Genomic DNA, 26,723 nt, shown 5'->3' on the forward strand with positions numbered 1-26,723 from the left:
TTGAAGTCACCAGCACTTGAATTAACTTCTTTCCTTCTTACCAGCATTTGTCTCACAAGTTAGGTTTTTCTGGTAACGGGCAGCTGGAGCTTCAGGTCATTGCCCTGGTTTCAAAATAAGTCATACAGAGAACAAGTACCATATGACCTCACTTACGTGTGGAATCTAAAACAAACAACAACAAAAACAACAAATGAACTCAAGATAAAACATGTGGGGGGAGCATGCACAAAATAGGGAAGGGGTCAAAAGGTACAAATTTCTAGTTCTAGTATAAATAAAATCATGGAACTATAATGTACAGCATGTTGATTATAGTTAATACTGTATTTTGTATTTCAAAGTTGTTGAGTGTATCTTAAACATTCTCATCACAACAAAAAAGTTATAAATAACTATGTATGGCAATGGATATTAGCTAGACTTATTGTGGTGAACCTTTTGCAATATAAGCAAATATCAAATCATGCTATTTACTAAAGCTAATATAAAGTTGTATGTCAATTTTACCTCAATCAAAAAAAATTAAAAAGATTCTTCTCAGGACTCACCTGTTTGGGGCGGGGGGGGGGGGGGGCAGCAAAGGAGTGTTATCCCAAAATAAATTGAAAAAATACACCACTTCCCTCCTGGAAACAGTTTGCGAGTGTGGTGTGGTACACGTGGTGTGTATGGTCCAGCTTTTGACTCTTCCACATTGTGTTCAACTTGCTTTTACTAACATAGAGGGCTTGTGTATGCATGCCTTTACTCTAGGTCTGGAAACCAGCCTTGCCTAGGGCCCTAGGCCAGTGAGATCACAATTTTTTATGAATCAATATAACATACTGGTATTCCTCACATAGCCCTATTATTCAAGTGGGAAAGTTTGGTAAAAGTTAAGTGACTTGCCCAAAGATATTTAGGTAATGCTACTCGGTTTTTATAGCACAAGTTTGGCTACAAAAACAAACAACTAACACTAACAGGGTGGTTCTAATTCATAGTTTTCACCTGCATGAAGTAAAATTACATTATTTATGATACACTGAATTATTTTATGTGATATGCAAAGTCAGGGCCCATTCTTATTCTGAGATTGTGCCTCCCTTGCACCTTTGGTGTTAAAATGGTCTTTCTACTGAAAAACGGTGAGCTAGTCAAGTTTTATTCCTCCCCCGTCAAAATAGGCTGTTAAGACTTTCAAAAAAAAGTTGTTAGGCCTTCAAAAATTTTTGAAATATCAGATCCATGAATTTCAAAAGTCAGCACCTATGCCGCACCAAACACGGGTGTCTGCGGTGTGAGCGGCGGTAAGTGCGGAGCGCGGGTCTACAGTTAACAAGGACCCAGTTTGAGATCCAACTACAGGCGAAGGAGCAAAAGCAATGCAATGCAGCTGTCCGCGCCTCTCCCGAGCGCAGCGCCGCGCAGACGGGAGGCCCGGGGGCTGGCCAGTCTTGAACTGCACGTTGGACAACGGCGCCCCGGACACGGCAGACCTCTGCCCGGGGCTGCACCGGGCCCAGAGCCGTGTCCGCGGTCCCTCGGCGAGCCCAGTACCAGACCTACGCTCGCGAGGGCGCCCGGACGGTCGGACGTAGCAGGGCACCTGAAAGCGCGGGCGCCAGGTAGACCGCCAGACGGCGCTGTGCGCAAGTCTGAGAAACTGGAGCTCTCGCGGTAGGTGATGCTGGGCATCCCGGAAGTGGTTCGCAGGAAGTAGCACGGCTGCTTCCGGAATGTGGCCGGGTTCGCACGCAGAATTGCCGACACCATGCAGTCCGATGATGTGAGTACCCAGTTGCTCAGCCACCCGGGGTTTACTCAGGGTGTCTCGCCCTCTTTAGGCGAATAAGGGCCGCATAGCAAGCTGGCCCATTTGCCTCGTGTGGCTTCGGAGGCGAGGCTCCCAGAACCCGGTTTCCGGGCGTGGGTCTCTCACGTGTCTGTCCGAGCGGGGTTCGGGAGCCAGGACACCATCAGCTCAATCCGAAGGGTCGGTGGCCGGCCAGCCCGTGGTGCCTGGCTGTGACGGGCTTCGCGCGTGGTACCTGGGGACTTAGGAGGCGGTCGGCGGCAGGCGGCAGGGGGGCGATAGACGAAGTTTGACATCAAATTTAACGATCATTTCCATGTGTGTGCACGTTACTTTTCAGCCTGCTTTTTCTGTGTTTAGATTTTTCTTTACAGTTGTTCCACTGTCTGCCCAAGTTATAATTTTGGAAGCATCCTGGATTCGTTCATTTAGCAATTTGTAGGAGAAATGTTTCAAGTGCTTACAGTGTATCAGGCATTGTGGTAATTACTAGAGATTTGGTTAATAAGCCAAACAAAGACTTCTGCTTTCCTGGAGCACTCTGAGAAGGGAAACATGATGAACAAGTGAACAAATAGAAACAGTAGCACTGTGTAACAATACTATGAAAGAAAGACCAGAGATGATGAAGTCAAGAGTAATTAGGGGAGACTGAGAGGCCTGATCGGGGAGATTTCTCTGAAGACTTGTGAGCTGAGATCTCAAGGATGAGAATGAGCCGCTACTGGATGGCTGGAGGGAAAAGCAGTCAATCCAGGCAGTAGAAACTACTAGTAAAGTACAAAGTTTGGAGGTAGGAGAGAAGGAATGTATTCAAGGACACTAAGATCATGTCAAGTCTTGTATGAAGTTTTTGTGACTTAATGGGAAATGGCATCAGGTTTACATTTGTGAAAAGTTGTGTAGTTGTATAAAAGATTTTTGAAGGAGAGAAAGAATGAAAGCAAGGAGAATAGAATATAATGAAAGTTGCTTCAACTAAGGTAGTCATTGTGGATATGAAAAGAAGTGGATAAATTTGAGATGTCTTATCGGTTTAATCGACAAGACTTGGTGATGGGTAAATGAAAAAAAGGAGAAATGAAGGATATTTGGATTTGAACAAATGGTTCAGTGGTGGTTTTATTTCTGGAGATAGAAAAGACTAGGGAAGAAGCACAGTAGTCTTTTGACAGGTGTGGAATTGAGAGCTCTGTTTGACATGTTAATGTGTTTGATGCCTTAGACAACCAAGTGGAGATGTCAAGTAGGCAGCTACATGTATATACAGGCCTGATGCTCAGGACTGTAATTTGACCAGGAAATAACAATTTAGTGGTCATCAATTTAGAGATGATATTTGAGGCCATCAGTCAGATTGAGCTCCTACTTTTCCAGTTTCATTTCCTCTGACCTGTTTCCTACCATCCTCTGCCAAAAACCTTCTATAAAATTCCAAAAATATTGTTCCGTACCTTACAATTATGCTTTCCCCTTTAAAGCCTTTCCTGGATCCTCCAGGCAGCTCACTTAGAAGTTCTCGTACCCTTATATCCCTCTTTTGTACTTAGTCTGCTGCTTTGTGATGCTTTGTGTATGTACAATATTGTCTTCCTTGACTGGATAGATAACACTCTTTAAGGACTGTACCTTCTTGGCCTTGGCCAGTTGGCGCAGTGGTAGAGCGTTGGCCTGGCATGCAGGAGTCTGGGGTTCAATTCCCGGCCAGGGCACACAGGAGAGGCGCCCATATGCTTCTCCACCCCTCCCCCTCTCCTTCCTCTCTGTCTCTCTTCCCTTCCTTCAGCCAAGGCTCCATTGGAGCAAAGTTGGCCCGGGCACTGAGGATGGCTCTATGGCCTCTGCCTCAGGCGCTAGAATGGCTCTGGTTGCGGCAGAGCAACGCCCCAGATGGACAGAGCATCACCCCCTGGTGGGCATGCCAGGTGAATCCCAGTTGTGTGCATGCGGGAGTCTGTCAGACTGCCTCCCCGTTTCCAACTTCAGAAAAAGACAAAAAAAAAAAAAAAGAAGACTGTACCTTCCTTCATTCAGCAAATACTTGAGTGCCTCTTGTGTGTCAGCACTTAGGGATGTTGGTGCCTTACTTACATTAAGTATACAATAAGTGTTGAATGAATGAAGAACCCATTAGTGGAGGATGGCAGTAGGTGATTTTCTTTGCCCTCAATGAGATGAAATTATAGTATGTATATCCAAAAGTCTAGTACTGTGCAACCTTTTAAAATTGATGACGAATATTTTAAGTAGAAAAGGAAAGTTACAAAATATATAATATCTCATTATATTGAAAATATACCTATAGGCATATTGGTTCTTGAAATGTACACACATATAGAAAAACTTGAAAGTATTTACAAAATACTCATGAAATTTTATAATGGGGTTATGGTTATTGTTAATTTGTATTTATTTTTTCTCCAAGAATCTGTTGTTTGTGTAAAGAAAAGAAGTCAAACTACTTTACAAAGCATTTTTCGTCTCATTGCTCAAAGACTTGCCCTCACGAGAGCCGCGCACTGCCCTAGAGCACTGTTTCTTGGCTTCCCTTGCCATGTCCTGGGGAGAGCAGCTGAAATAGGCTTATACTTTGTCTTGCAGGTCATCTGGGATACACTAGGAAACAAGCAATTTTGTTCCTTCAAAATAAGGTGAGTCTCGATTTGCAACCTTACAGTTATTAACCTAACAAAGATTCCTTTAGTTGCCTTCTTGGCGGCCCATCTTATAATACTCGCTGTCCCTCCCATTCTAGAACCAAGACACAGGGCTTCTGCAGAAATGAATATAGCCTGACTGGACTGTGTAATCGGTCGTCCTGTCCCTTAGCAAACAGTCAATATGCCACTATCAAAGAAGAGAAAGGTAACTCCCCAATTTCAGCTTCCATGAAGACTACTCAGCAGCTTCTAAAGAGATGTTAAATCTACATGATATTAAAGGCATTTACTTTATCCTGCAGGACAGTGCTACTTGTATATGAAGGTTATAGAACGAGCAGCTTTTCCTAGGCGTCTCTGGGAACGGGTAAGAAGACCTGGAACATAAAATGACAAAAACCATTGATCAGGAGCAAAAATGCCACGTTTATCTCTCTTGACCATATCTAGACAAGGCTTTTGAAGCCATCCTCATTCGGTGCCATAGGTGGTGTTAACAGGAAGATCTAATCGTTTCCTCTCGCCCTTCAAGCTTCCTTTTCCTGTTTGCTAGGTCCGGCTTCATAAAAACTATGAGAAAGCTCTGGAGCAAATAGATGAAAATCTAATTTACTGGCCCCGATTCATTCGCCACAAGTGTAAGCAGAGATTCACCAAAATCACCCAGTACCTAATTCGAATTCGAAAACTTACACTAAAGCGACAGTAAGTATTTAGATCATTTATTTATTTTTAAATATATTTTTTCATGGATGTTATCAAACTGAGAGATTGTGAAATCTCTAGTAGTGCTTTCTATAAAATTCAACTTTGGAAAACCTTTTGTGATAAGCTAAGAAGAAACTTGACCTCAGATTAAAGGCCTGCCCTTTGATTTTGCATGATTTTAAAAGCAGTATAGTACAACTTGATCATCAGCATATACCCCATCTGAAAATCAGCTTCAGAAAATTTTGTTTATTAACTCCCAGAGGGAATCTTAAAATCAGGGATTTAATAATGACCTAAAAAATGTGACTAAGGCAATGGCCGATGTCTCAGTGGATAGAGCATTGGCCCAGAATATGGACGTCCCAGGTTTGATTCCAGTCAGGACACAGGAGAAGCAGCCATCTTCTTATTCCCCTCCCTCTCCTCTTTCTCTCCCTATCCTCCTCCGGCAGCCAGTGGACTGATTCAAGCATCGGCCCCTGATGGGGTTGCCAGGTGAATCCCATCGGGTGTGTGCTGGAGTCTTATCTCACCATCTCCACTCCTCTCACTTAAAAAAAAATGTGAATAAACAGGATTATAAGAACTTAATCTGAATTCAATGAAAACTAATTTTTAAAAATTATATGAAATCCACAGACTTAATTGAATTGTGACCTGCATCAGTCTTCCACAGATATTTCCTGTTTCTTAGTTCACTGAATCCCTGTTTGCATAGTGAATGTCCTTAGAGGCCTCAGAATGCCTAAAGAAAACAGAAACAGCCACATTAATATGTAAAAATGTCGGGGGGGTTTATATAGCATTAGATTTATCTAGAAAATTTCATGTATATTGCTATATTGAGTTGAACCCTACAAAATGAATTCTGGTCCTTTTTTTCCTTATTTTTTTTTAAAGGAACACAGCACATGTTACTTGGTTTTTCTAAAAATGTTTTCTTCTCCATAGGAGGAAACTTGTTCCTTTGAGTAAGAAGGTGGAACGGAGGGAAAAAAGAAGAGAGGTAACGTACTATTCTGATATGTATAGGTCTGTATTTTCACTGAGGATAGGGCTGTGTAGGTAGGGCTTATGAGAGATTCAGTCATTGTCTGTGAATTGTTCAGGCCTTGGATAATGGTTCACTAATAGATAACAGTTGAATAAGATATGATACTCCATATTTTAAGGTGATGACTTACAACAAAAGTTAAAATATGGGTGCTTTAAGGAGTTAGCTTATGGAGGACAGACAGAAGACCTTAAATAGAGATCCACAATTCCTTGTCTGATATTCTTGAGGTCAAATGTTTTAGAATTCAGAATTTTGCTGCATCATTGATTTTACATATTACCCTCCACAGGGTTTGAGCATTCTAATCAAATGCACTAGTAGTTTTGCAGTGAAATAGAAGAATGTTCGTTAAGTAGACACTTATTAGTTTGGGTTATATTAGGCCCCTAAATTGAGGGGTTTTGTTTGGGGGGATGGTTGAAGTTGTTAGTAAGGAACTGATTGAGATTACAGTGTATTTGTTCTTCTCAGTAACCTAGGCAGCTTTGTTATTAAAGTAATGAGTAGCGATGTTAATAGTCCACTCTCCATGGAACATCTGGTCGGGAGCCTCCAGCCTCTGGCGCAGGGCAGTGTACCTCTCCACCTGGTACTTCACTCAGGCTGTTTCTCATGCTGTTCAAGACCCAGGAGTTAGCTTTTCCTGTCAAGTTCAAGTTCAAATATTCTTTCATTCTAGGTATATGCTTTGCTTACCTCCCTTCTAGCCAATGGACATTTACCTGATCATTTGTCATATCCTGACAAGAAATAAGCAATGATTTGATGCTTTTGTTTGCACTAGTCACAGACCTCTGTATCTCAAATCTGTTTTATGATTGGCCTTTAAACTTTTTTGATTACTCACCCTGTCAATAAAATTTTGTACACTCCCCAGTATATCACTTGTAAATATCACACATGTATACTTGCACTCATAGGTGTAATTGTGATGTTCTGGCTCTTAGCTGAGTATAAATTTGTCTTCAAGGGCTCTCATAATTGGTATTATGTCAGAGATACTTAGGGAAGTGCACTGTGGATTGGTTGCATTAAGTACTTGCTCTTTATTTTACATTCACCAATTGTTAAACAGGTGTTCATGCAAACCTTTTAGAAGAAATTAAATTTTTGGTTTTTTGCCAAATAATTTTGAATCCCTCTAGAAATGTGAATTTGGAAGATTTTTAAATGGATTGAAAAATTATGTCTTCAAATTTTTAAAGTGTGTTATTGAAATTTTTATAGAAGACATGTTTTCAGTAGTGTCAGTTATAGATGTAACCCTTTTTTGTTTAAAAGGTTCTATTTAGTTACAGAACGATTTTCATTTTAAACTTTCTCTTGAAAGAACAGTTAAGTGTATTTACTTTTTTTTTTTTCTTTTCATTTTTCTGAAGCTGGAAACAGGGAGAGACAGTCAGACAGACTCCCGCATGCGCCCGACCAGGATCCACCCGGCACGCCCACCATGGGGCGACGCTCTGCCCACCAGGGGGTGATGCTCTGCCCATCCTGGTGTCGCCATGTTGCGACCAGAGCCACTCTAGCGCCTGAGGCAGAGGCCACAGAGCCATCCCCAGCGCCCGGGCCATCTTTGCTCCAATGGAGCCTTGGCTGCGGGAGGGGAAGAAAGAGAGAGGAAAGCGCGGGGGAAGGGTGGAGAAGCAAATGGGCGCTTCTCCTGTCTGCCCTGGCCGGGAATCGAACCCGGGTCCTCCGCACACTAGGCCGACGCTCTACTGCTGAGCCAACCGGCCAGGGCCAGTGTATTTACTTTTTATTTTTATATATGTATGTATATATATACACATATATATATACATATATTTTAATATTTTATTTATTGGTTTTTAGAAGGGGGCAGAAGTGGGAAGCATTAACTCATAGTAGTTGCATCCTGTATGTGCCTTGACTGGGCAAGCCCAGGGTTTCAAACCAGTAACTTCTACATTCCAGGTCAACACTTGATCCACTGTGCCACCACCGGGCAGTGAATTTACTTTTTTTAATTGTTTTTTTACAGAGACACAGAGTCAGAGAGAGGGATAGATAGGGACAGACAGGAACGGAGAGAGATGAGAAGCATTAATCATTAGTTTTTTGTTGCGACACCTTAGTTCATTGATTGCTTTCTCATATGTGCCTTGACCGTGGGCCTTCAGCAGACCTAGTAACGTCCTGCTCGAGCCAGCAACCTTGGGTCCAAGCTGGTGAGCTTTGCTCAAACCAGATGAGCCTGCGCTCAAGCTGGCAACCTCAGGGTCTTGAACCTGGGTCCTACGCATCCCAGCCCGACGCTCTATCCACTGCGCCACTGCCTAGTCAGGCAGTGAATTTACTTTTTAAAACTGCTGTTACATACTGACAGCCTTGTTTCATTTTAGAGAAGGCTGGAAAATTTGAGACATTTTTCTTGTGAAAAATGCATGGTTACGTTCTATAACTCAATTTTTAAGTATTAAACCATTAAATAATCAGCATACCTTCATAACTACTGCCTATCTTACTGCAAACAATTCAGAATCATCTATAAATCCCCTTAACCAGGTAAATGTAAACAGCTATATGTTGTAGTAATCTGAATCAAGATCACTACTTTCACATCCTGTGCAGTATTTTCCCTTAGGATACCTTCCTTGTTCACTGTACCTGATACACAGCTATTTGCTTTATGGACAGAGTCAAGACACAGTGTCCTTTTATTATGCATAAATCTGTAACTTTCGTTTTGAGTGTTTTCTCCCTATACTTCAGTGGCTCACTCTTGAGGTATAAGCACCTGCTCACTTTAAAGAACAATGTAAAACACAATAAACTGTAAACTGACAGTTTGTCTATCATGAGATCTGATGCTTTCAGAAAACAAATGAGTGAAGGTCTCTGTTCCTTTTAGGTCTGCTTCAGGATTGCTAATCTTCTAAAATATTATACTGAAACGTATAATGACCTACCAGCTTTGTATATCAGAGGCTTTAGAATTTAATATAGAATACTATTTATAAAAAACTCTAGGGATTTCTTTAATTGAAAAGTTCCCAAGAAGGTTTGAGAGGTAAAGAAGAAATCTATCAGGCTGAAAGGCAGAAGCCCCAGTAATAGCAAGAGGGTCAAGTGATTGCATCTTATGAGAACTTGATAGTCTCTTCTACTTCTGCAGGCTGATGAAGTAAACGGCTCTGCTCTCTCTCACAGGAAAAGGCACTAATAGCTGCTCAGCTGGACAACGCCATTGAAAAGGAGCTGCTAGAGAGGCTTAAGCAAGAGACGGTGAGAAAGCCAGGAGCTTGGGGTCACTACTTCTTAGGTGGTACTCTCATGCGAGAAGATGTGGGAACAGTGGGAAATGGGTTTTATTGTTAAAGATACTAGAAAGATGTTCACCTTGATTTTATTCCTAATACAAATAGATAACATTGGTCCTGGCTGCTCTTGGTTGTCCTTCGCCCTCCATTCAGTATGAGAGAGAGGCCTTTGCCTTTACTGTTATTCCCAGCTTTTCCCAAAAGGCAGCAATTCCAGATCTCTCCCAGCCATACAGTTTTGATCCTCCTGCCTATTAACCTCCTTTTTTTTTTTAAATTGAAATTGATTTTAAAGAGGAACAGGAGAGGGAAACATCAATTTGCTGTTCCATTTTATTTATACATTCGTTGGTTTTTGGATGTGGCCTGACCAGGTATTGAACCTGCAGCCTTGGTATAGCGGGGATAATGCTCTAACTGAGCTACTCAGCCAGGGCATATTCCTCTTTTAAGGCTCTTTAAAATGAACTTTTATTCTCTTTTTATGACTTAATGTCTTTTATAGAGACAATATGGATAAGATTTATTATTCCTTATTATTTCCTTTTGTCAGCAAAATTTAACATTTGTTCTAATCCATGGGTTTTATAGACTACTAAGTCTTAAGTGATCTGCTTCCACCCTTCATAGATGTTACCAGTTCAGTATTAACCACTGATTATTTAAATGTCGAAATGGGCTTTTTAAAGACACTGCTCAATGCTTGAAAACAAAGTAGAAATATTGCTCATCAAATTAAGTATTCTCATTTGACTGAGGAAAAAAATCATATGCTTGTCAGACAGTGGACTTTAAGTGTAATAGCTAAGCAAACTAAAAGCCAATCTAATCTGTTCATGTTCTTCAGTATGGCGACATCTACAACTTCCCCATTCACGCCTTCGACAGGGCCTTGGAACAGCAGGAGGCAGACAGTGACTCTTCAGATGCCGAGGAAAAAGATGATGAAGATGATGAGGAAGTAAGCCTTGTCTGCATATTTGCTTTGTCAAGCAGTAACCTATAGGACCAGATCTGCTTTGATGTAACGGAGAGACGGTGTCATTTTCAGTCCCCTAACCAGAAGTACTTAATTGATCCTATTTTTCTATCATGAGATTAATTCTGGTTCAGCAGTGGCTGCTGTGTTCTTCAGGTTCAGCTAACTCTGCATTGACAATTTTAATCTTATTGGTGGGCATTCTAACACTTTTCCTGCAGGACAAGTAACCCTCATAGCTGATAGAATACATCATTAAGAAACCTACTGAAATGTACAGGATTTAACCTTACTATTAAGCACAGGAGGTACTTGATAGTGTCTGTAGGAGAGGAGCAGATTTAGCAAGTAGATGTTTAATCACAGTGTATAGTAAACTATTTTTTTATTATTTGAAAGTAATAATTTTAGTTGCATGTGTAAAGAATTGTTTGCAAATCTTACATACTAATTCCAGAAGTGTTAAACTTGGCAATAGGTAGGTTTTCGTGGCCGGGCAAGTAGATTCTGACTCTGGTTACTTGTGCATTTACTTATCAGAGAATAAACTAGATGTCTAAGTTGAATTTTCATGATGTATTTTTAAACCTAACTGTTATGTTTTATTTTAGGATGTGGGAAAAAGAGAGTTTGTGGAAGACGATGGGGTGGATGAGAGTGACATAAGTGATTTTGAGGTGAGAGAGTTTCCAAACACACAGAGGAAGATAAATTCTCTAATTTGTTCTAAATTGAGGGGACTGTGGGGTTTGGGGAGTGAATCTAGCATCTCCTCTCTTGTCTTTTCCCTCCTGTGTTAGGACATGGATAAACTGGATGCCAGCAGTGACGAGGATCAGGAGGAGGAAGAGGCCCTTGATGCCCAACACAAAGGCAAAACCCCCTTGAAAGGCCCCTTGCAGAGAAAACGAGCATATGTGGAGATCGAGTATGAGCAGGAGACAGAGCCTGTGGCCAAGGCCAAAAGCACGTGACTTCTGTTCAGACATGTACAACAGGACTGCACATTTTGAACTTTATCCTCATTACATACACCTAGATTTTACTCTTTATGTTGTATTTAACACAATATTTGTGGTTTTGATATTTATGCCACTTCTGTGGGGCAAGAAATCTGGGAGGGAATGGAAGAAATCCTTAAAGTTGTAAACAGAGTATTTTTATAGCTTTGGCATGTGTGGAAGCGACTGCACGACAAGCTCAGGAAGTTTAACAGACAAGACTGTGTTGTGAATATTTCTGAATTGTAAATGTGACCCACCCTTGGTGCCCCAACAACTGTTCAGAAATGTCCAGGCTTCAGTTCTTTCTTCTTTCCTTACAAATAAGGAAGTAAAAGGAAAGGAGAAAGAATGCAAACAGAGTGTCCAGTATAAAAATACCTTTTCCTTAATTCCATTTACACAAAAAGAAAATCCTCTTCTCTTTAAGAGAGTGATACAGAGCCTACGTCCCTCTGCAGGGGGCGCCTTCGGAAAGCTGCACTTTCCTGAGACAGTCCACCACCTTGCTGTCTTCGCAGCTTTGGAGAACTCTGGCCAGGAGACCCTGAAATATGAAACCAAACAGGCTTTGATTTTGTTATTTTTTTCCCCTTTTACTTTGGTTCTTCTTTCTTGGTGCCATAAAGAACGGATGACACTAGGGGACAGTTCACTAAACGAGTAACTGTAAAAACTGTCAGCATACTTGGAAATGTCCTACTGGCTCACGAAGAAGCAGCTTAATATCAGCCAAGGCGAAGTAGGTTGAGCTAGGGCTTGAAAGAGCCAAGATGAAATCTAATCTTAATGAACTAATGAAACAACAAACCACTATCTAAATATTTTTAGGATATAAATTTTTTTCATGCTGCTATATCTTTTCAACGAAAGATTTCTAAATGGGATACGGAATGAGGCAAGTTATTAAATATATATAAATACTCATACAGCTATTACATGCAATGGCTTTGAGAAGTTAGCTTCTGTGGAATATGAGACCAAAGAAAGAATTCTTTGGTCATGTGGCTAAATAAGAATATGGAAAAACAGTTGCCCCTGAAAGATGAGAAATGTTTCTGGGAGCTGAATTACTTGACCTATATTACTTTGTGGTGACTTTAGCCCATTATTTCACCTTTTATTAAACTCAGTGTCTAGAACAGAACTTAAATTTTACAAACTGACAGTGATCCTTTTGCCCATTGTCTGGCCTAGCCCCAGAGATTTTCTCATCTGAACAGTTCTGAATACATCTGCTCAAACTCTACTGACGGCCAGAGGGTCCTGGGGTGGAGACCCGAACCCCCACATTCACTTACAGACTCCGTCAGGCACGGGAACAGCAAACTAGAATCAATGTTGGGGATCAGTCAAGGGTAACGAGGCCTAGCTTAAACTCTAAGCTGCCGAGAGCCCCTTACCTTCACCTGTCCTTGAGAGCAGTGGTCCAGGACAAGCAGGCAGCCTGTGGCCTCCTCCAGCAAGGCATTCTTAACAGGCTCAGGTGTGACGTTTGGATCTCTTGCTACGTCACATATCAGTCTCAGGAGAGCCTTCAACAAGACCACGAGTCTACAGGAAATTCTGGAATCAAGAAGAAAATCTTTGTTCGTACTCAAAACCAGCATGGTAAAGAAGACTTCAGAGGCCATCAAGTATTAAGCCCGCATTTTATAAATGAAGGAATGGAACTCAAATGACTTAACGACCACAGAGCTAGAAGCACAACTCGAGACCAGACTCCAGATTTCTTAACTTCAGGCTGTTTCTCCCCACAGAATGCTGCCCACCTACACACACTGCCTGCCTGGGTACCTGGCTCCCCTCCAGAAGCCTGGTTCCACTCTAAGGAAATGTCTGCTCCTGACGGGAGAGCTGGGACTGCCCTTAGGGGGACCTGCACCTCCGGCCAGAGAACAGGAGCTGGCCCACAGTCCTGGAACTTGTATGGGGAGTGAACAAATGAGGGAGAAAAGCTTAGCTTCTCGGAGTTGGGTCAAATGGAATTTTATGTCACTCCAGATCCTAGCTTACCGTCAATTATAACCCAGTCTGTTTATATTTATTAGCCTTTCCCAAAGGTTTTATTTTTATCAATTCGTTTGCGTGTTTCTGTACCCCTTCCATCAAGGGCCTCCCTGGGGCTGCTGTACAGCACAGCCAGCAGAGGGGCTGCAGGCGCTGGACTCCAAGCTTGTCAAAAGGTTTTATCTTGATTAAAAATAATTATTCTAGAAATGGACAGTGGTGATTGCTGCACAAAATTTGGAATATACTTAATGCCACTGAACTGTACATTTAAAACTAACAAATTGCATGGTTTTTTTAACCACCATTAAAACTAAAAAGCCTTAATGGGAGCTAGAAAGTAGTTTTGTAGTGTGAAAATGTGCATTAAAAAAACGTATTTCTGGGAAAAGATTGCATCCCTACCTTGACCAACAGATATTAAATGGTTTCCTATGTGTGCTGCTTAGCCTTCCGCCTGTCCTGGCTCGGTATATGTTTCCCAAGCCGCCCTCCATAGTACATCACATGCATTTTCTAACCCATGTGTGCTCTCCTGTCTCTTCTTGGAATCCTCATCCCTGCCCTTGTAAGGCCTGACAGTATTCATCTGATTCAGTTCCACTCATCTATTTTACTTTAGTCCACTTATTCTTCAGTACTTGTGTCGTTAATACAGACATGAGTAAACGGTGTGCTCGGTCTACCAAAGGGCTCCTCTGTCCTCCTGGGGCTTACAGGTCAGTAGGGGAGAAAGAGTAACTGCAACCTGGCCACAAACGGGATGTAGGGAAAGATGGATACATTTAAAGAAGGTAACACTCAGACACTGGACTCCACATGGATTAAACTTGGTTGTTTCATGCACAAAAGCCTTTTGTTGCCTTAACACGTTTGAGTACCAGTGATTGCTCCTCACACCTGCCTAGCCCAAGGTGAAATGCTTTCTAAGCAATTATGTCCTAAATTAGTATTCTCCTGATCAGTGTTCAACAATGCTATGAAGTGCTCTGGTCCCAACTGGATGTAAGAAAACATTAGGATGAACAAAGTTAGGCATGCCTTTATTGTAGCACTTCTAAACGGACATTGATAATTGAACGTGTTATTAATCTAGGGAGATGGATACCTGAAGCAACAGTGGGTGTACTTGATCTTTTCAATGCTGTTTTCTCAGGTCAATGTATCTATGGCACGTCCTTACTGTGCACAGCATGGGCCCCGGGCAGGTTCTGGAGGAAGTCTGGGTTTTGCCCCTCTTACCACACTCATCCGCTCGGCTGTTATACCTGGGCCAAGTGTACTGCATGAGAAGTTTTAGGGTTTCCAGGATCTTCAGTCTAGCCTCTTCCTCTGGGCCATCATAGACCTCCAGATAACCAAGGATGACTCGCTCCAGCCTCTTCATGTGCCGAACAGTTAGGATCCCCAGCCTACAAACGGAAGAGGAGCTGTGAGCCCACAGCGAGGCGGTCGGGAGAACGGCCAGCTCGGCAGCCCCGGCACTCGCCTCTTCACAAAAGCCGGCAGGTTTCTGGCGTAGGTCCTGCGTAAGAGGATGCGGTGCTCCGGCTCCATGTGGGTCAGGACCAGCTGCAGGACCTCCTCACAGTGCGTGGTGGGCCGGGCCGCACCTCCCTGCCACTGCAGGGCTTTCTCCAGGACCGGAAACAAGTCCAGCAGACACAGGAGCACAGCCTAGGAGAAAGTCATGGGGAGGAACTGCAGTCACCCATCTGCACTCAGCACTGAGGTTTCCAGCCACTTCAGTAATCTAGTCTTGATGCCTATGTCACAAATTCCAAAACGTACTAGTAGAAATACATTAAGTGTATGTTACTTTATATTTTCCTTTACATTATCTCCATCTAATGGTCTCAAATAAGTTAATACTTTCTCCTCAGCACTGTTCTCTGCTAAAACTATAAAATGGGAAGAAAGGCAGAACTAGGACTTGAACCCAAATTTTAGGAGTCTGAGTCTATTGTCACTAAACTACTGAGTCTGATACTTACATGTTTGGCCATTAGAACCTGGATTCTTAATGCCTTACAACACTTAAAAAAGAAAGGCAGAGCCCTGGCCGGTTGGCTCAGTGGTAGAGCGTTGGCCTGGCGTGCAGAAGTCTCGGGTTCGATTCCCGGCCAGGGCACACAGGAGAAGCGCCCATCTGCTTCTCCACCCCTCCCCCTCTCCTTCCTCTCTCTCTTCTCGTCCCGCAGTGAGGCTCCACTGGAGCAAAAATGGCCCAGGCGCTGGGGATGGCTCCTTGGCCTCTGCCCCAGGTGCTAGAGTGGCTCTGGTCACAACAGAGCAATGCCCCGGAGGGGCAGAGCATCACCCCCTGGTGGGCAGAGCGTCGCCCCCTGGTGGGCGTGCCGGGTGGATCCCGGTCGGGCGCATGTGGGAGTCTGTCTGACTGTCTCTCCGTTTCCAGCTTCAGAAAAAAAAAATACAAAAAAAAAAAAAAAGGCAGGCCCAGGCCAGTTGGCTCTGCGGTCAAGTATTGGCCCAGCAGGTGGAAGTCCCAGGTTCAATTCCTGGCCAGGGCACACAGGAGAAGTGACCATCTGCTTCTCCACCCCTCTCTCTTCCACTCCTGCAGCCAGGGCTCAATTGGGGGAGTTGGCCTGGGTAGCTGAGGATGGCTCCATGGCTTCCACCTCAGGTACTAATAAAATGGCTCCAGATGCAAGAAAGCAAGGGCCCCAGATGGGCAGAGCATCGCCCCCAAGTGGGCTTGCCGGTGGACCCTGGTTGGGGTGCATGTGGGAGTCTGTCTCTGTGTCTCCCCTCCTCTCACTAAAAACAAATAAATAAAATAAAAATAAAAAAGGTGGCAAAGGGAGGGGTTAGTGGTGGGTAGTGATAAAATATGAACTTGTTTCTTCCCTCTTGCGAATATTCTTCCCCCTCGTAAGAAACTCATTGATCTTTTAAAAGCAAGTGCCACCGGCTCTGGAACCCTACAATCACCCAACGCCACCAACCTGGTTAGTTGCCTATTGCTGGACATTCACTCTACTTCATACAAACATCTTTTTTGTTTAATTGATTGCTTTTATAGAGACAAACAGAAGCAAGCACTCATTTGTTGTTCCACTTAGTTGTACATTAATTGATCACTTCCTCTATGTGCCCTGACTGGGAATCGAACCCACAACCTTGGTGTTTTGCAATGACATCTAACTGGCTGAGCTAACTGGCCAGGGTCCATTCAAACCTCTTTTAACAGATTTGTCACCGTGTACTATAGGCCTATGTATAGATATTCATGTGTTTACATAAACATCATCCAAAGGGTCTCTTGGGGCCAGAAGCCCTGTCAGATTCACTCACTCTTGGGCCGACAGCGGTTACTGGCCCTGTCTCCTGGAGGCAAGAATAAATGACAGCGTATCCAGCATTCAAGGGGTGTCAGGTGTGAGTGTTGATAAAGCAGCACAGAAGGAAGGACACTTAAATTAATAAAAACAACTTTTTCAGAGATAAAGCTGCCCCAAGGGAAGACAGAACTCTGGTTTTTCTGTGGCTACCGAAGAAGGTGCATGCCTGCCTGGTATCAAGGTGTTTTCACTGATTGTTGTTACCTCAGTCATTTCCGTTTGTCAGTTATCATTCTCACTTTCCAAGAAAACATCTCCCAACTCTTCTTATTCACATAATGCCACATTCCACTCAAAGCTGAGAACTCAAGACTCACAGTTACCAGCGACCCTGCCCAGTACCTGGATGAGGCGGTGCTCCGGCAGGTAGAGATGGTTGAAGAGGGCGTGGTAGAGGACCTGGGCCCGGTTGTACTGCAGCAAGTCCGCGGCTGGCTGCAACCGGACAAGTGACCCAGTTAAGGTGAGCCAAGGTTGGCACAGTGTTGATCATCTTAAAACCTGAGTTACGGGATTTGTTATCCTACTCTCTACTACTGTGTATATTTCAAAAGCTCCATGATATGCAGCCACGAAAGAAACAAACAAACTTCCTCGAGTAATTGCTTAAACATGTGGGTGTAATCCCGCTCGGTTTGATTTTTCTTTTTTCTCCTTGAAAATCAATCGTTTATTACCCAAACTCTGGCTATTCAATTCGACAGCAGAATGTTTCCTACATTTATTACCTATGAGATACAACCTCTACGAGGTTAGCAGATGGAATCAGTATAAAGAGCAAAAATATAAGTGAATGTAGTCACAAAACAGCATTAACAGAAAGCCAGTTAATAAAAGATATAAACATCGGTAACAATAACACTGGTATCAGGACTGGGGAACAGCCATGACTCGGTCTGTCCCATCAATGCAGACGACAGAGGAGAGGTTGCTCACCACGTTCAGCACAATGTGATGGAGGCACTGCACCCCCAGGACTTTGTTCTCAGTTTGATAGTCATCTGAGATGAGCAATGCTGGGGGAAGTATCTTTTCTAAATGTTGGTTCAGCCAGGGTCGAGTGACCTGTTGCAGAGTCGATGAGAAAACGTGTTTGGTGGCAGGATTATTCTTCCAGGACTCCCTAAATGGGGATGTGAAACCAAGTTAAGTAAAGTGGCATGGTGGTAACTAGCAACGAAAATTAAGCTAAACAGAGTATTTCCTTGTCTTTGAAAAAAATAGATCCCACATAAGGTAACTCCTTATGTTATTAACATACATATTAAGATCTGGATCAAAATAACTTAGATGAGTAACAGAAATGTCTTGAAATTATCACTATTATTAGAAGGAAACAAATGAATCAATATTTGAACAGCAATTTGTAGCTTATGAGTTTACACACATTACTCAACTAATCTTCAAAATAAATGTAATAGGTAATGTTATCTTTATATTACAAATAATGAAACAGGTTCAGAGAGAGTATCTGGCCTGGTCCTACTCAGAAGCAATAAAAGGAAGCCCCATCGGCCTCAAAACTAAGCCTTTTAATTCCAACTTCCTAGTAAAATGACAGTTATATACATATTTTTTCCCAATTCCACAGTGTTACAGATACCTTTGCAGGACATTTATTTGGTCCTGTCAAAAATATCTGTAGAGAATTTGTTCACACAAAAGGTCCATGAAATCTCGTCCTGTGCAAAGCATCCATGAGCATATTTGATCTATGACAAACGGTCCTTGACATTTGGTCCTGTTAACAATGTCCACGCTTAGGAAATGTCCCTGAGCTCAAAGAGGCCATAGCATTTATTTATACTATTTCACAGGATCAATACATGAGTCCAATAATTATGTTGTAACTGTATTGCCAACCCTTGTAAACTGGATAGCCTCACCGGTAATGGCACATGGGGTTAAGTAGGTGGGTTGGCATGATTCACATGTCTTCGTGGAAGTTTTGGACAGGACCAAATTTCAAGATGTCTCCCCAGTTGTTTTGGACAGGAACAAATGTCCGCTAATCATACACAGTAGCAAGTGGAAACTCGCAAAAAGCACGTTATCTAATAACAATCTAAAGTTTTTTATTTTTCATTCCAAACACTGCTTCCATATCTGGTAACTATCTCTACTAGCGATGAGTGTCAAGATCCCTAAGTTAAACTTCAAACCGTAAGTTTAAATCCTCTCCAAGTGCCCACCCTCACCTACCCGAGTTCAGTCTAAAGAAATGAGACAGACCTTCCCATCTCCAGGGAGTCCTCCCGGGGACGGAAGGAGCCCAGAAGACGAAGTCTGAAGACCCGGGTGCTCAAGTCAAATTGACTGCTCTCCAGTCACGTCATTTAGAGCAAGGCCCGACCTTTCCAGGTCTTAAGAGATCTATTTCAACACCTTGACCTTCCGGATGAAGAAACCCAGGTCCTCCCGAGCTCCAGCGTTCTGGAACAGGCTGAGGCTCGGCTCGTGGCAGGGGTACTCACTTATCCAAGTCGGGCTGGAGGAGCCCCAGGATCACGGGAAAGCTGCCGGGCTCGTCCTCGCTCTCCCCGCGCAGGAACCCGGCCACAGACCCGCACTCGGTGACGCGCAGCAGGGAGGCGAGCACCTCTCCAGCGGCCTCCCGGGAGCTCGGCCCGGTCCACGGCTGCTCCAGGCGGTGTGTGGCGGCGAACAGGTAGACGGGTCCGGCCAGGGGACGCAGGGCTGTCCTCCACGCCGGCAGGGCCCAGGAAGGCTTGGCTGCCTCGGCCTTCCTCAACAGCTTCATCAAGAGGAGCCCGACGGCGGCCGCCCTCTCCGCCACCGCCGGGGACCCGTCCCCTCCGCCGTCCGGCTCCGGGGCGGGGGCGGCATGGCTCCGCAGCGCCTCGGCCACCGCCCCCAGCAGCGCGGGCCCGCCGGCCGCCGCGCCACCCCCGTCCCAGAGCCGCTCCCACTCGGTGGCGTCGAGCAGGGCGCCCAGGTCTCGAAGAGCCGCGCTGCCGGCCGGGCCCCGTCGGGACTCCTGGCCGCTGAGACGGCTCAGGACCCGGGAGAAGGCCTGTCCCAGGGCGGAAGGCCGCCCTCCCGGCCCGCAGGAGCCCGCCTGCGGGGCCGATGCCCGAGCGCCGCCCGGCTCCATTCCCGCCTGCGGGGCCGATGCCCGAGCGCCGCCCGGCTCCATTCCCGCCTGCGGGGCCGATGCCCGAGCGCCGCCCGGCTCCATTCCCGCCTGCGGGGCCGATGCCCGAGCGCCGCCCGGCTCCACTCCCGCCTGCGGGGCCGATGCCCGAGCGCCGCCCGGCTCCACTCCCGCCTGCGGGGCCGATGCCCGAGCGCCGCCCGGCTCCACTCCCGCCTGCGGGGCCGATGCCCGAGCGCCGCCCGGCTCCACTCCCGCCTGCGGGGCCGATGCCCGAGCGCCGCCCGGCTCCATTCCCGCCTGCGGGGCCGATGCCCGAGCGCCGCCCGGCTCCATTCCCGCCTGCGGGGCCGATGCCCGAGCGCCGCCCGGCTCCATTCCCGCCTGCGGCCCGGGGCCGGCCGGTCCCCCCGGAGGACGGAGACGGGGGCGGGAGGGGACCCGCTAAAGAGGGCCGGACGGTCCCCGGGAGCTGCCGCCCCGCAAACACAGCTCTAAAGCCCGACGAGACGGAGAGGCATCCAGGCGGAGGGAGGGCAGGTCGGACCGCGGAAGAGTCAAGAGGGCGTGAAGGGCAAGATGCACGGAAGGGATCGGGCCTCTCGGGGGTAAGAACCGAGTCTCAGACTCCCAACGGGGACGTGGAGAAACTGCTCTCGCCTACGTGAAAACTCAAAACAAAAACCAAAGAAACTCAGAGTTTAATGTATAAACCCTAAAGCATGACAGGAAAACGGCGACCGGTACCTGCAACCCATCCAGCACATCCCGAGCCTATCAGGACACGGACCTCGCTAACGTCGTTGCCGCAAAGCACAGGGCTAGCATCCGCCAATACGGCGTCCACGCCTCGTCATTTCACGACCAATTGTCGTAACGCAGGAGAGTCAGGTGTAATAAAGGGGTGGAGCTATGGCGAAATATTTGCATAGAGAGTGACCCGATCACTAGTTTTGTGTCTGTTTTCGCTTATTGAGGTAGAAACAAAGGAAAAGTCCCGGAATATTGGTGATATTTGAAAATATAGAGGATATTGTGTGTCAAGGTCGAATACATATGGGCTCTGAATATCACCCTTTCTGAAAAGTCAGTGGTTTGTCTTAAAGAATTTTTATCCAACCCTTCTCGACGATCCTTTTTTGGTTCATAAGTGTGATGATTGGGTGTTCACGCTTTTGTGTGACATGTGCCTCCCTCAAAACTTGTTACGACGTCGGCACATTACCCGTCTGACGTGAACTTGAAGGATCTATTATATTTATCTGAAGACATCTCTGAGCTGTTACTTTGTGCTTTTTGTTTTGGGGTTGAGTGTCATTCTCGCGCTGTTTGGCTTTCAGGTTGTGGCGAAGTTCTGAGCAAACTTGAGCATTTCCTTTGCAATGGGCTCTTCAAAGGTGTTGGCTTTGGGAGGACTGATGCCAGTGTCACGTCCCAAGTTGGGAACATATCTCGCTCGGGCAGCGGAGCGCGCCGCTGGTTCTGGGCAGCAGGAGGCACCGCGAGCCAGCCTGAGCGAGCGGGCAGCTTCACTCAGCAGCAAGACTTAGGTTCGGTTTTGAATGGGAAAAAGAGCCACGGGCCCGCGCCATCCTTTGTCATAGCGGGTCTCACACCGCGTCGGCATTGCTTGTGCCCCGCTCTGCCTCTGGGAATAGGATTATGTCCAATTCACTTTGGGTTCCCCAGGGCCTGTCAGGGTGCCTGGCCAAACGAGGAAATTCGTCCGTGACTTCATACAGCTTCCTAAATGAAGCTATACAGGAGCAGCCTTGGATAGCAAACTTCGTGGTGCCAAGTCGTGGGCAGCGGCGCAGATTGGTAGGCGTCGGACGCAGACCTGTGCTGCTGGGTGCACGGGCGCCGCGGATTCAGCTTCCGCCCGTCACCCAACAGGTCGCTGACTGGCTTTGGGATTCTTCCAGCCTCAGCCCTCAAGAGTCCAGAAAAAGTTGTGTGTGTGTGTGTGTGCGTGTGTGTGTGTGTGTGCGCGCGCGCGCGATCGCGAGTCTGTTCTCCCCAGGGAGTGGTTACGGTGCAGAGAGAAGTACAGTATTATACTTCTACCTTGGAGAAGGCACTCTGCAAGTTCCAGTGATTCCTTCCTTGCTAACTCCCTCCCTCGCTGTGTGACCTTGGGCAAAACTTAGGTTATTTCCGTAACAGTGAAATGCGGGTAATAATAGTCCCTATTTCCTAGGCTTGTTAGGAGAAAAAAAGGAGTTAAATATATACATGTAAACTACTTAGAGAACTCTCTGTTCAGTGATAAGTTATACACAAGTGTTAGCTTGTTAAACCACAGCTTTCGTATTAATTTACCTTTCCTCCTTTTGGGGGATTTTTGGGGTTAGGACCCTTCTCTGCCTTTTTTTCACTTGGCCTTGCCTTTTTTGACCAATTGGTGGCACTCATGATTTTCTAAGCAATTTATAACATGGATAAAAATTATTTTCCTCCAAAGGGGATTCTCCTATACTGTGTAAGGTCTGTGTGCCAGGAAGACAGCAACCCACAGCCAAGTATTGCTGTCCTGTGTAGGAGCCTGCCTTCCCTGTTCCAGGGGCCCGTCGTGCTAAGCTGATCCAAGATCTCCCTTATGAGGAAAGTCTTGTACTGCAGAGATCTCCCCTCTACACTCAGAGTTTCCTGAGGCCAGAGACCATGTAGTTATTCTCAGTGCCTGGCACAATTTCAGTTGTGCAATAAATGTTTGTTGAACCCCATATGACCATCAAAGAGAACTGGCTGAATAAACCATGCTACATCCTCACAATGCTGTTCTGTGCAGCTGCACAAACGAATGAAGACCATCTCTGTGGAAGACCATGCAACTCTCATACACATTCAGTGAAGAAAGCAAGGCTGAGACTATGTTGCCTGTCTTCTTTGAAGTGTGATTTGCTCACATTTCCTAGAAGAGGCAATGGAAGTATGAATTACAAACTTAAAAATGGTAACACATAGAAGAACAGGGTGAGAGAAATGGGGGTGGAAGCTAGACTTTATATATTGTATTTTATAGTTTGACTATATGTTTTACATAATTTTTAAAAAGAAAATAACAAAGCATTTTTTAAAAGGAAAAAAGCCATTAATCCAAGTGTTTATGGAGTTACTCCTCTAACCACACAGAACGATATGAAGCTGATTTTAAAACTCATTCTTTTTACTATATGTCCTTATTGTGACATAGCCTAGTGATAAAAAAAGAATTGCAAAGAAACCAAACTGCATTTAGGTATAATATTTGTTAGCATAGTGGTATTTTTATTTAGATGCTATTGTGTATATTATGTATATTGTACATATATGAATATAAAATAGCAAATAAGTGTCTTAATGTTGTTAGAACCCTAATGTTGTTAGAGTCTTCAGTAAAAGATAAATCAGTAAAGTCGGGAGTAAATTCTGTAATTGAAAACTTGAATTGGCCTGACCAGGCAGTGGCGCAGTGGATAGAGGCTCGAACTGGGATGCCGAGGACCCAGGTTTGAGACCCCAAGGTTGCCAGCTTGAGCGTGGGCTCATCTGGTTTGAGCAAAAAGCTCACCAGCTTGGACCCAAGGTCGCTGGCTCAAGCAAGGGGTTACTCGGTCTGCTGAAGGCCCACGGTCAAGGTGCATATGAGAAAGCAATCAATGAACAACTAAGGTGTCACAATGAAAAACTGATGATTGTGAGATGCTTCTCATCTCTCTCCATTCCTGTCTGTCTGTCCCTGTCTATCCCTCTCTCTGATTCTCTCTCTGTCCCTGTAAAAAAAACAAACGAACAAACAAACAAAAAAAAACCTGAAAACTTGAATTGGCAGCCCTGGCAGGATAGCTCAGTCAATCAGAGCATCATCCCAGTACGCCAGGGTTGTGGGTTTGATTTTCGATCAGGGAACATATAAGAAACAACCAATGAATGCATAAATAACTGGAACAACAAATCATTGTTTCTCTCCTTTCCTTTTTCTAAAATACAATAAAAAATTTTTATAAAGAAAACGTGAATTGGCAATCATAGTATAAATTTATGATTGCGTTTTATCTTTGTACAAAATACATATGTCCTAGCTGTGTTCACTGAAAAAGCCAAGAAGCAGTGACAATCTAATGGCTGTGAGCAACCCTAGTGCCCAAATTCATAATCTAAATGCCACCTCTCATTAAGAGGAACCAGCACTTCCTTAGGAAATGATTGGTTTCAGAACTGGGGTAGGGACTGTGTTTCAGAATGATGCTTCAACCAACCGAACTAGCCAGCCAGGGATTGTGATAAGAATCTTTAAGATCTACTCTCTTAGCAACTTCACAATATACAATACAGTGTTATTAACTATATTCACCATACTGTTCATTATATCCCCAGGATATGTTTGTTTTATAACTGGACATTTGTACCTTGAAACTACCTTCAGGCGTTTTGCCCACTCCCCAGCACCCTACATCTGGAAACCCCTAATCAGTCCTGTGTCTATGCATTTGTTGTGTGTGTGTGTGGGTTTTTTTTAGTGTTTTTAAAAACTATTTGTTAGAAAATCAACCTTCAAACATTTTAGTCTCAGAATCTTTTACACTCTTAAAAATTACAGAATCATACAAGGATGGCTAGACTAAAGAACACTGAAAATAAATTTTGGCAAGAATGTGGAGAAATTGGAATGCTTACATACTGGTGATTCAAATATAAAATGGTGCAGCTGCTGTGGAAAACAGTTTGACAGTTTCTCAAAAAAACAGAGTAACATAGAGTTGAACATATGACCCAGCAATGCTATTCCTAGGATATAGCCAAGAGAACTAAAAACATACAAAACTTGGACACAAATGTTCACAGCAGCATTATTTATAGTATACCAAAGCGGAAACAACATAAAAGTCTATCAACTGATGAATGAGTAAACCAAACGGGGTATATGGGTACAGTGGACGATTGTTCCACCATAAAAAGGAATGAGGTTCTGATATATGTCACAATATGGATGAACTTTAAAGACATTATGACAAATGAAATAAGCCAGACTCGAAAGAGCCCATATATATGAAATGCCCAAAATAGACAAGTCAGTAGAGTCAGAAAGGAGATTAGTGGTTCTCAGGGGGTGGTGACAAAGAACTGGGAGTGACAGCTAGAGGGCATGGGGTTTCAATTTAGAGTGATAAGAATGTTCTGGAATTAGCTGCTGGTGATGGTTACCCAACCTCGTAAGTATACTAAAACCTACTGAATTATATATTTAAAAAACGGTGAATCCTATGGTATGTGAATTGAATCTCAATTTAAAAACTAGTTTAAGAAAGTATTGAAGACCTCAAAGAGCTTTGCTTTGTATTTTACTCTATATTAGAAAGTAAAACTGACAAACTTTTAAAATATCCATTAAATTCTTTTTTTTAAGATTTTATTTATTTATTTTAGAGAGGAGAGAGAGAGAGAGAGAGAGAGAGAGAGAAGGAGTAGAGGAACAGGAAGCATCAACTCCCACAGGTGCCTTGACCAGGCAAACCCAGGGCCTTGAACCGGCGACCTAAGTATTCCAAGTCAACACCCTACCCACTGTGCAACCACAGATCAGGCTTCCATTAAATTCTTTATAAAATAGCAAAACATAAACCCACCACATATTAAGTACTTTTTTTTTTTTTCATTTTAGAGAGGAGAGACAGAAGGGGGGGAGGAGCTGGAAGCATCAACTCCCATATGTGCCTTGACCAGGCAAGCCCAGGGTTTCGAACCGGCGACCTCAGCATTTCCAGGTCAACGTTTTATCCACTGCACCACCACAGGTCAGGCAAGTACTTATTTTTATGTAAAAGAATAATTTTATTTTTCCAGACAAAAAATAGAGAACAGTGACATTGTTTAACACTTTGTAAACAGATTGTAAAAAAAAAAAAATGGCAACTCTCAAATCTGGTTTAGTCAGAGACAGCTGGACTCTCAGACCTGCTGTATCATTCAGTCTGTGTTGAAATACTCCACTGTGTTTTCATGAGAGAATGAAAGTGAAAAAGACAAGCAAAATGCTACTATCATTATAAAAATATCGTGTTGAGCCTGACCAGGCGATGGCGCAGTGGAGCAGGCGTCCCCAAACTACGGCCCACCGGCCGCAATGTGGCCCCCTGAGGCCATTTATCCAGCCCCCACTGCACTTCTGGAAGGGGCACCTCTTTCATTGGTAGTCAGTGAGAGGACCACTGTATTTGGCAGCCCTCCAATGGTCTGAGGGACAGTGAACTGGCCCCCTGTGTAAAAAGTTTGGAGACCCCTGGAGAGCATTGGACTGGGATGCCGAGGACCCAGGTTCGAGACCTCGAGGTCACCAGCTTGAGCTCAGGCTCATCTGGTTTGAGCAAAAGCTCACCAGCTTGGACCCAAGGTTGCTGCCTCGAGCGAGGGGTTACTTGGTCTGCTGTAAGCCCGCGTCAAGGCACATAAGAGAAAGCAATCAATGAACAACTAAGGTGTCACAATGCGCAACGAAAAACTAATGATTGATGCTTCTCATCTCTCCGTTCCTGTCTGTCTGTCCGTGTCTATCCCTCTCTCTGACTCTCTGTCTATGTAAAAAAATAACAACAAAACAACAACAAAAAAAAAATCGTGTTGACCTGACTGATCTCCTGAGAGTGCTGGAGACCCTCAGAGGTTTCCGGCTCGCGTTTTGAGAACTGCTATTAGAAATACACGTGAGTATTAACAATTGACATAATTGCTGGGTTTCACTTTAAAATACTCCATGGGAAGGG

At 44.5% G+C, this 26,723-nt stretch overlaps 2 protein-coding genes and 1 non-coding gene across 3 annotated transcripts; 2 read left to right on the forward strand and 1 right to left on the reverse strand.

Annotated features, from left to right (window-relative positions):
- The first annotated feature begins 1,675 nt into the window (after positions 1-1,675).
- MAK16 (MAK16 homolog) lies at positions 1,676-11,483 on the forward strand. Its single transcript, XM_066380309.1, has 10 exons — positions 1,676-1,771; positions 4,400-4,449; positions 4,554-4,663; positions 4,761-4,825; positions 5,012-5,163; positions 6,121-6,175; positions 9,401-9,475; positions 10,358-10,471; positions 11,101-11,166; positions 11,290-11,483. The coding sequence occupies exons 1-10, from the start codon at positions 1,757-1,759 to the stop codon at positions 11,461-11,463; spliced, it is 876 nt and encodes a 291-aa protein (XP_066236406.1). The 5' UTR covers positions 1,676-1,756; the 3' UTR covers positions 11,464-11,483.
- A 372-nt stretch (positions 11,484-11,855) lies between these two features.
- On the reverse strand, positions 11,856-20,494 carry TTI2 (TELO2 interacting protein 2). The gene is made up of 7 exons (XM_066380310.1): positions 19,340-20,494; positions 17,802-17,988; positions 17,208-17,300; positions 14,990-15,177; positions 14,769-14,912; positions 12,894-13,056; positions 11,856-12,037 (listed from the first exon to the last, which is right to left on the reverse strand). The coding sequence occupies exons 1-7, from the start codon at positions 20,356-20,358 to the stop codon at positions 11,936-11,938; spliced, it is 1,896 nt and encodes a 631-aa protein (XP_066236407.1). The 5' UTR covers positions 20,359-20,494; the 3' UTR covers positions 11,856-11,935.
- A 617-nt stretch (positions 20,495-21,111) lies between these two features.
- LOC136404754 (small nucleolar RNA U13) lies at positions 21,112-21,215 on the forward strand. Its single transcript, XR_010751448.1, has one exon. It is a non-coding gene; the product is annotated as a small nucleolar RNA U13 (small nucleolar RNA).
- The last annotated feature ends 5,508 nt before the right edge of the window (positions 21,216-26,723 follow it).

This window comes from Saccopteryx leptura, chromosome 4, assembly GCF_036850995.1.
Source record: "Saccopteryx leptura isolate mSacLep1 chromosome 4, mSacLep1_pri_phased_curated, whole genome shotgun sequence".
In the NCBI taxonomy this organism is placed as follows: Eukaryota; Metazoa; Chordata; class Mammalia; order Chiroptera; family Emballonuridae; genus Saccopteryx; species Saccopteryx leptura.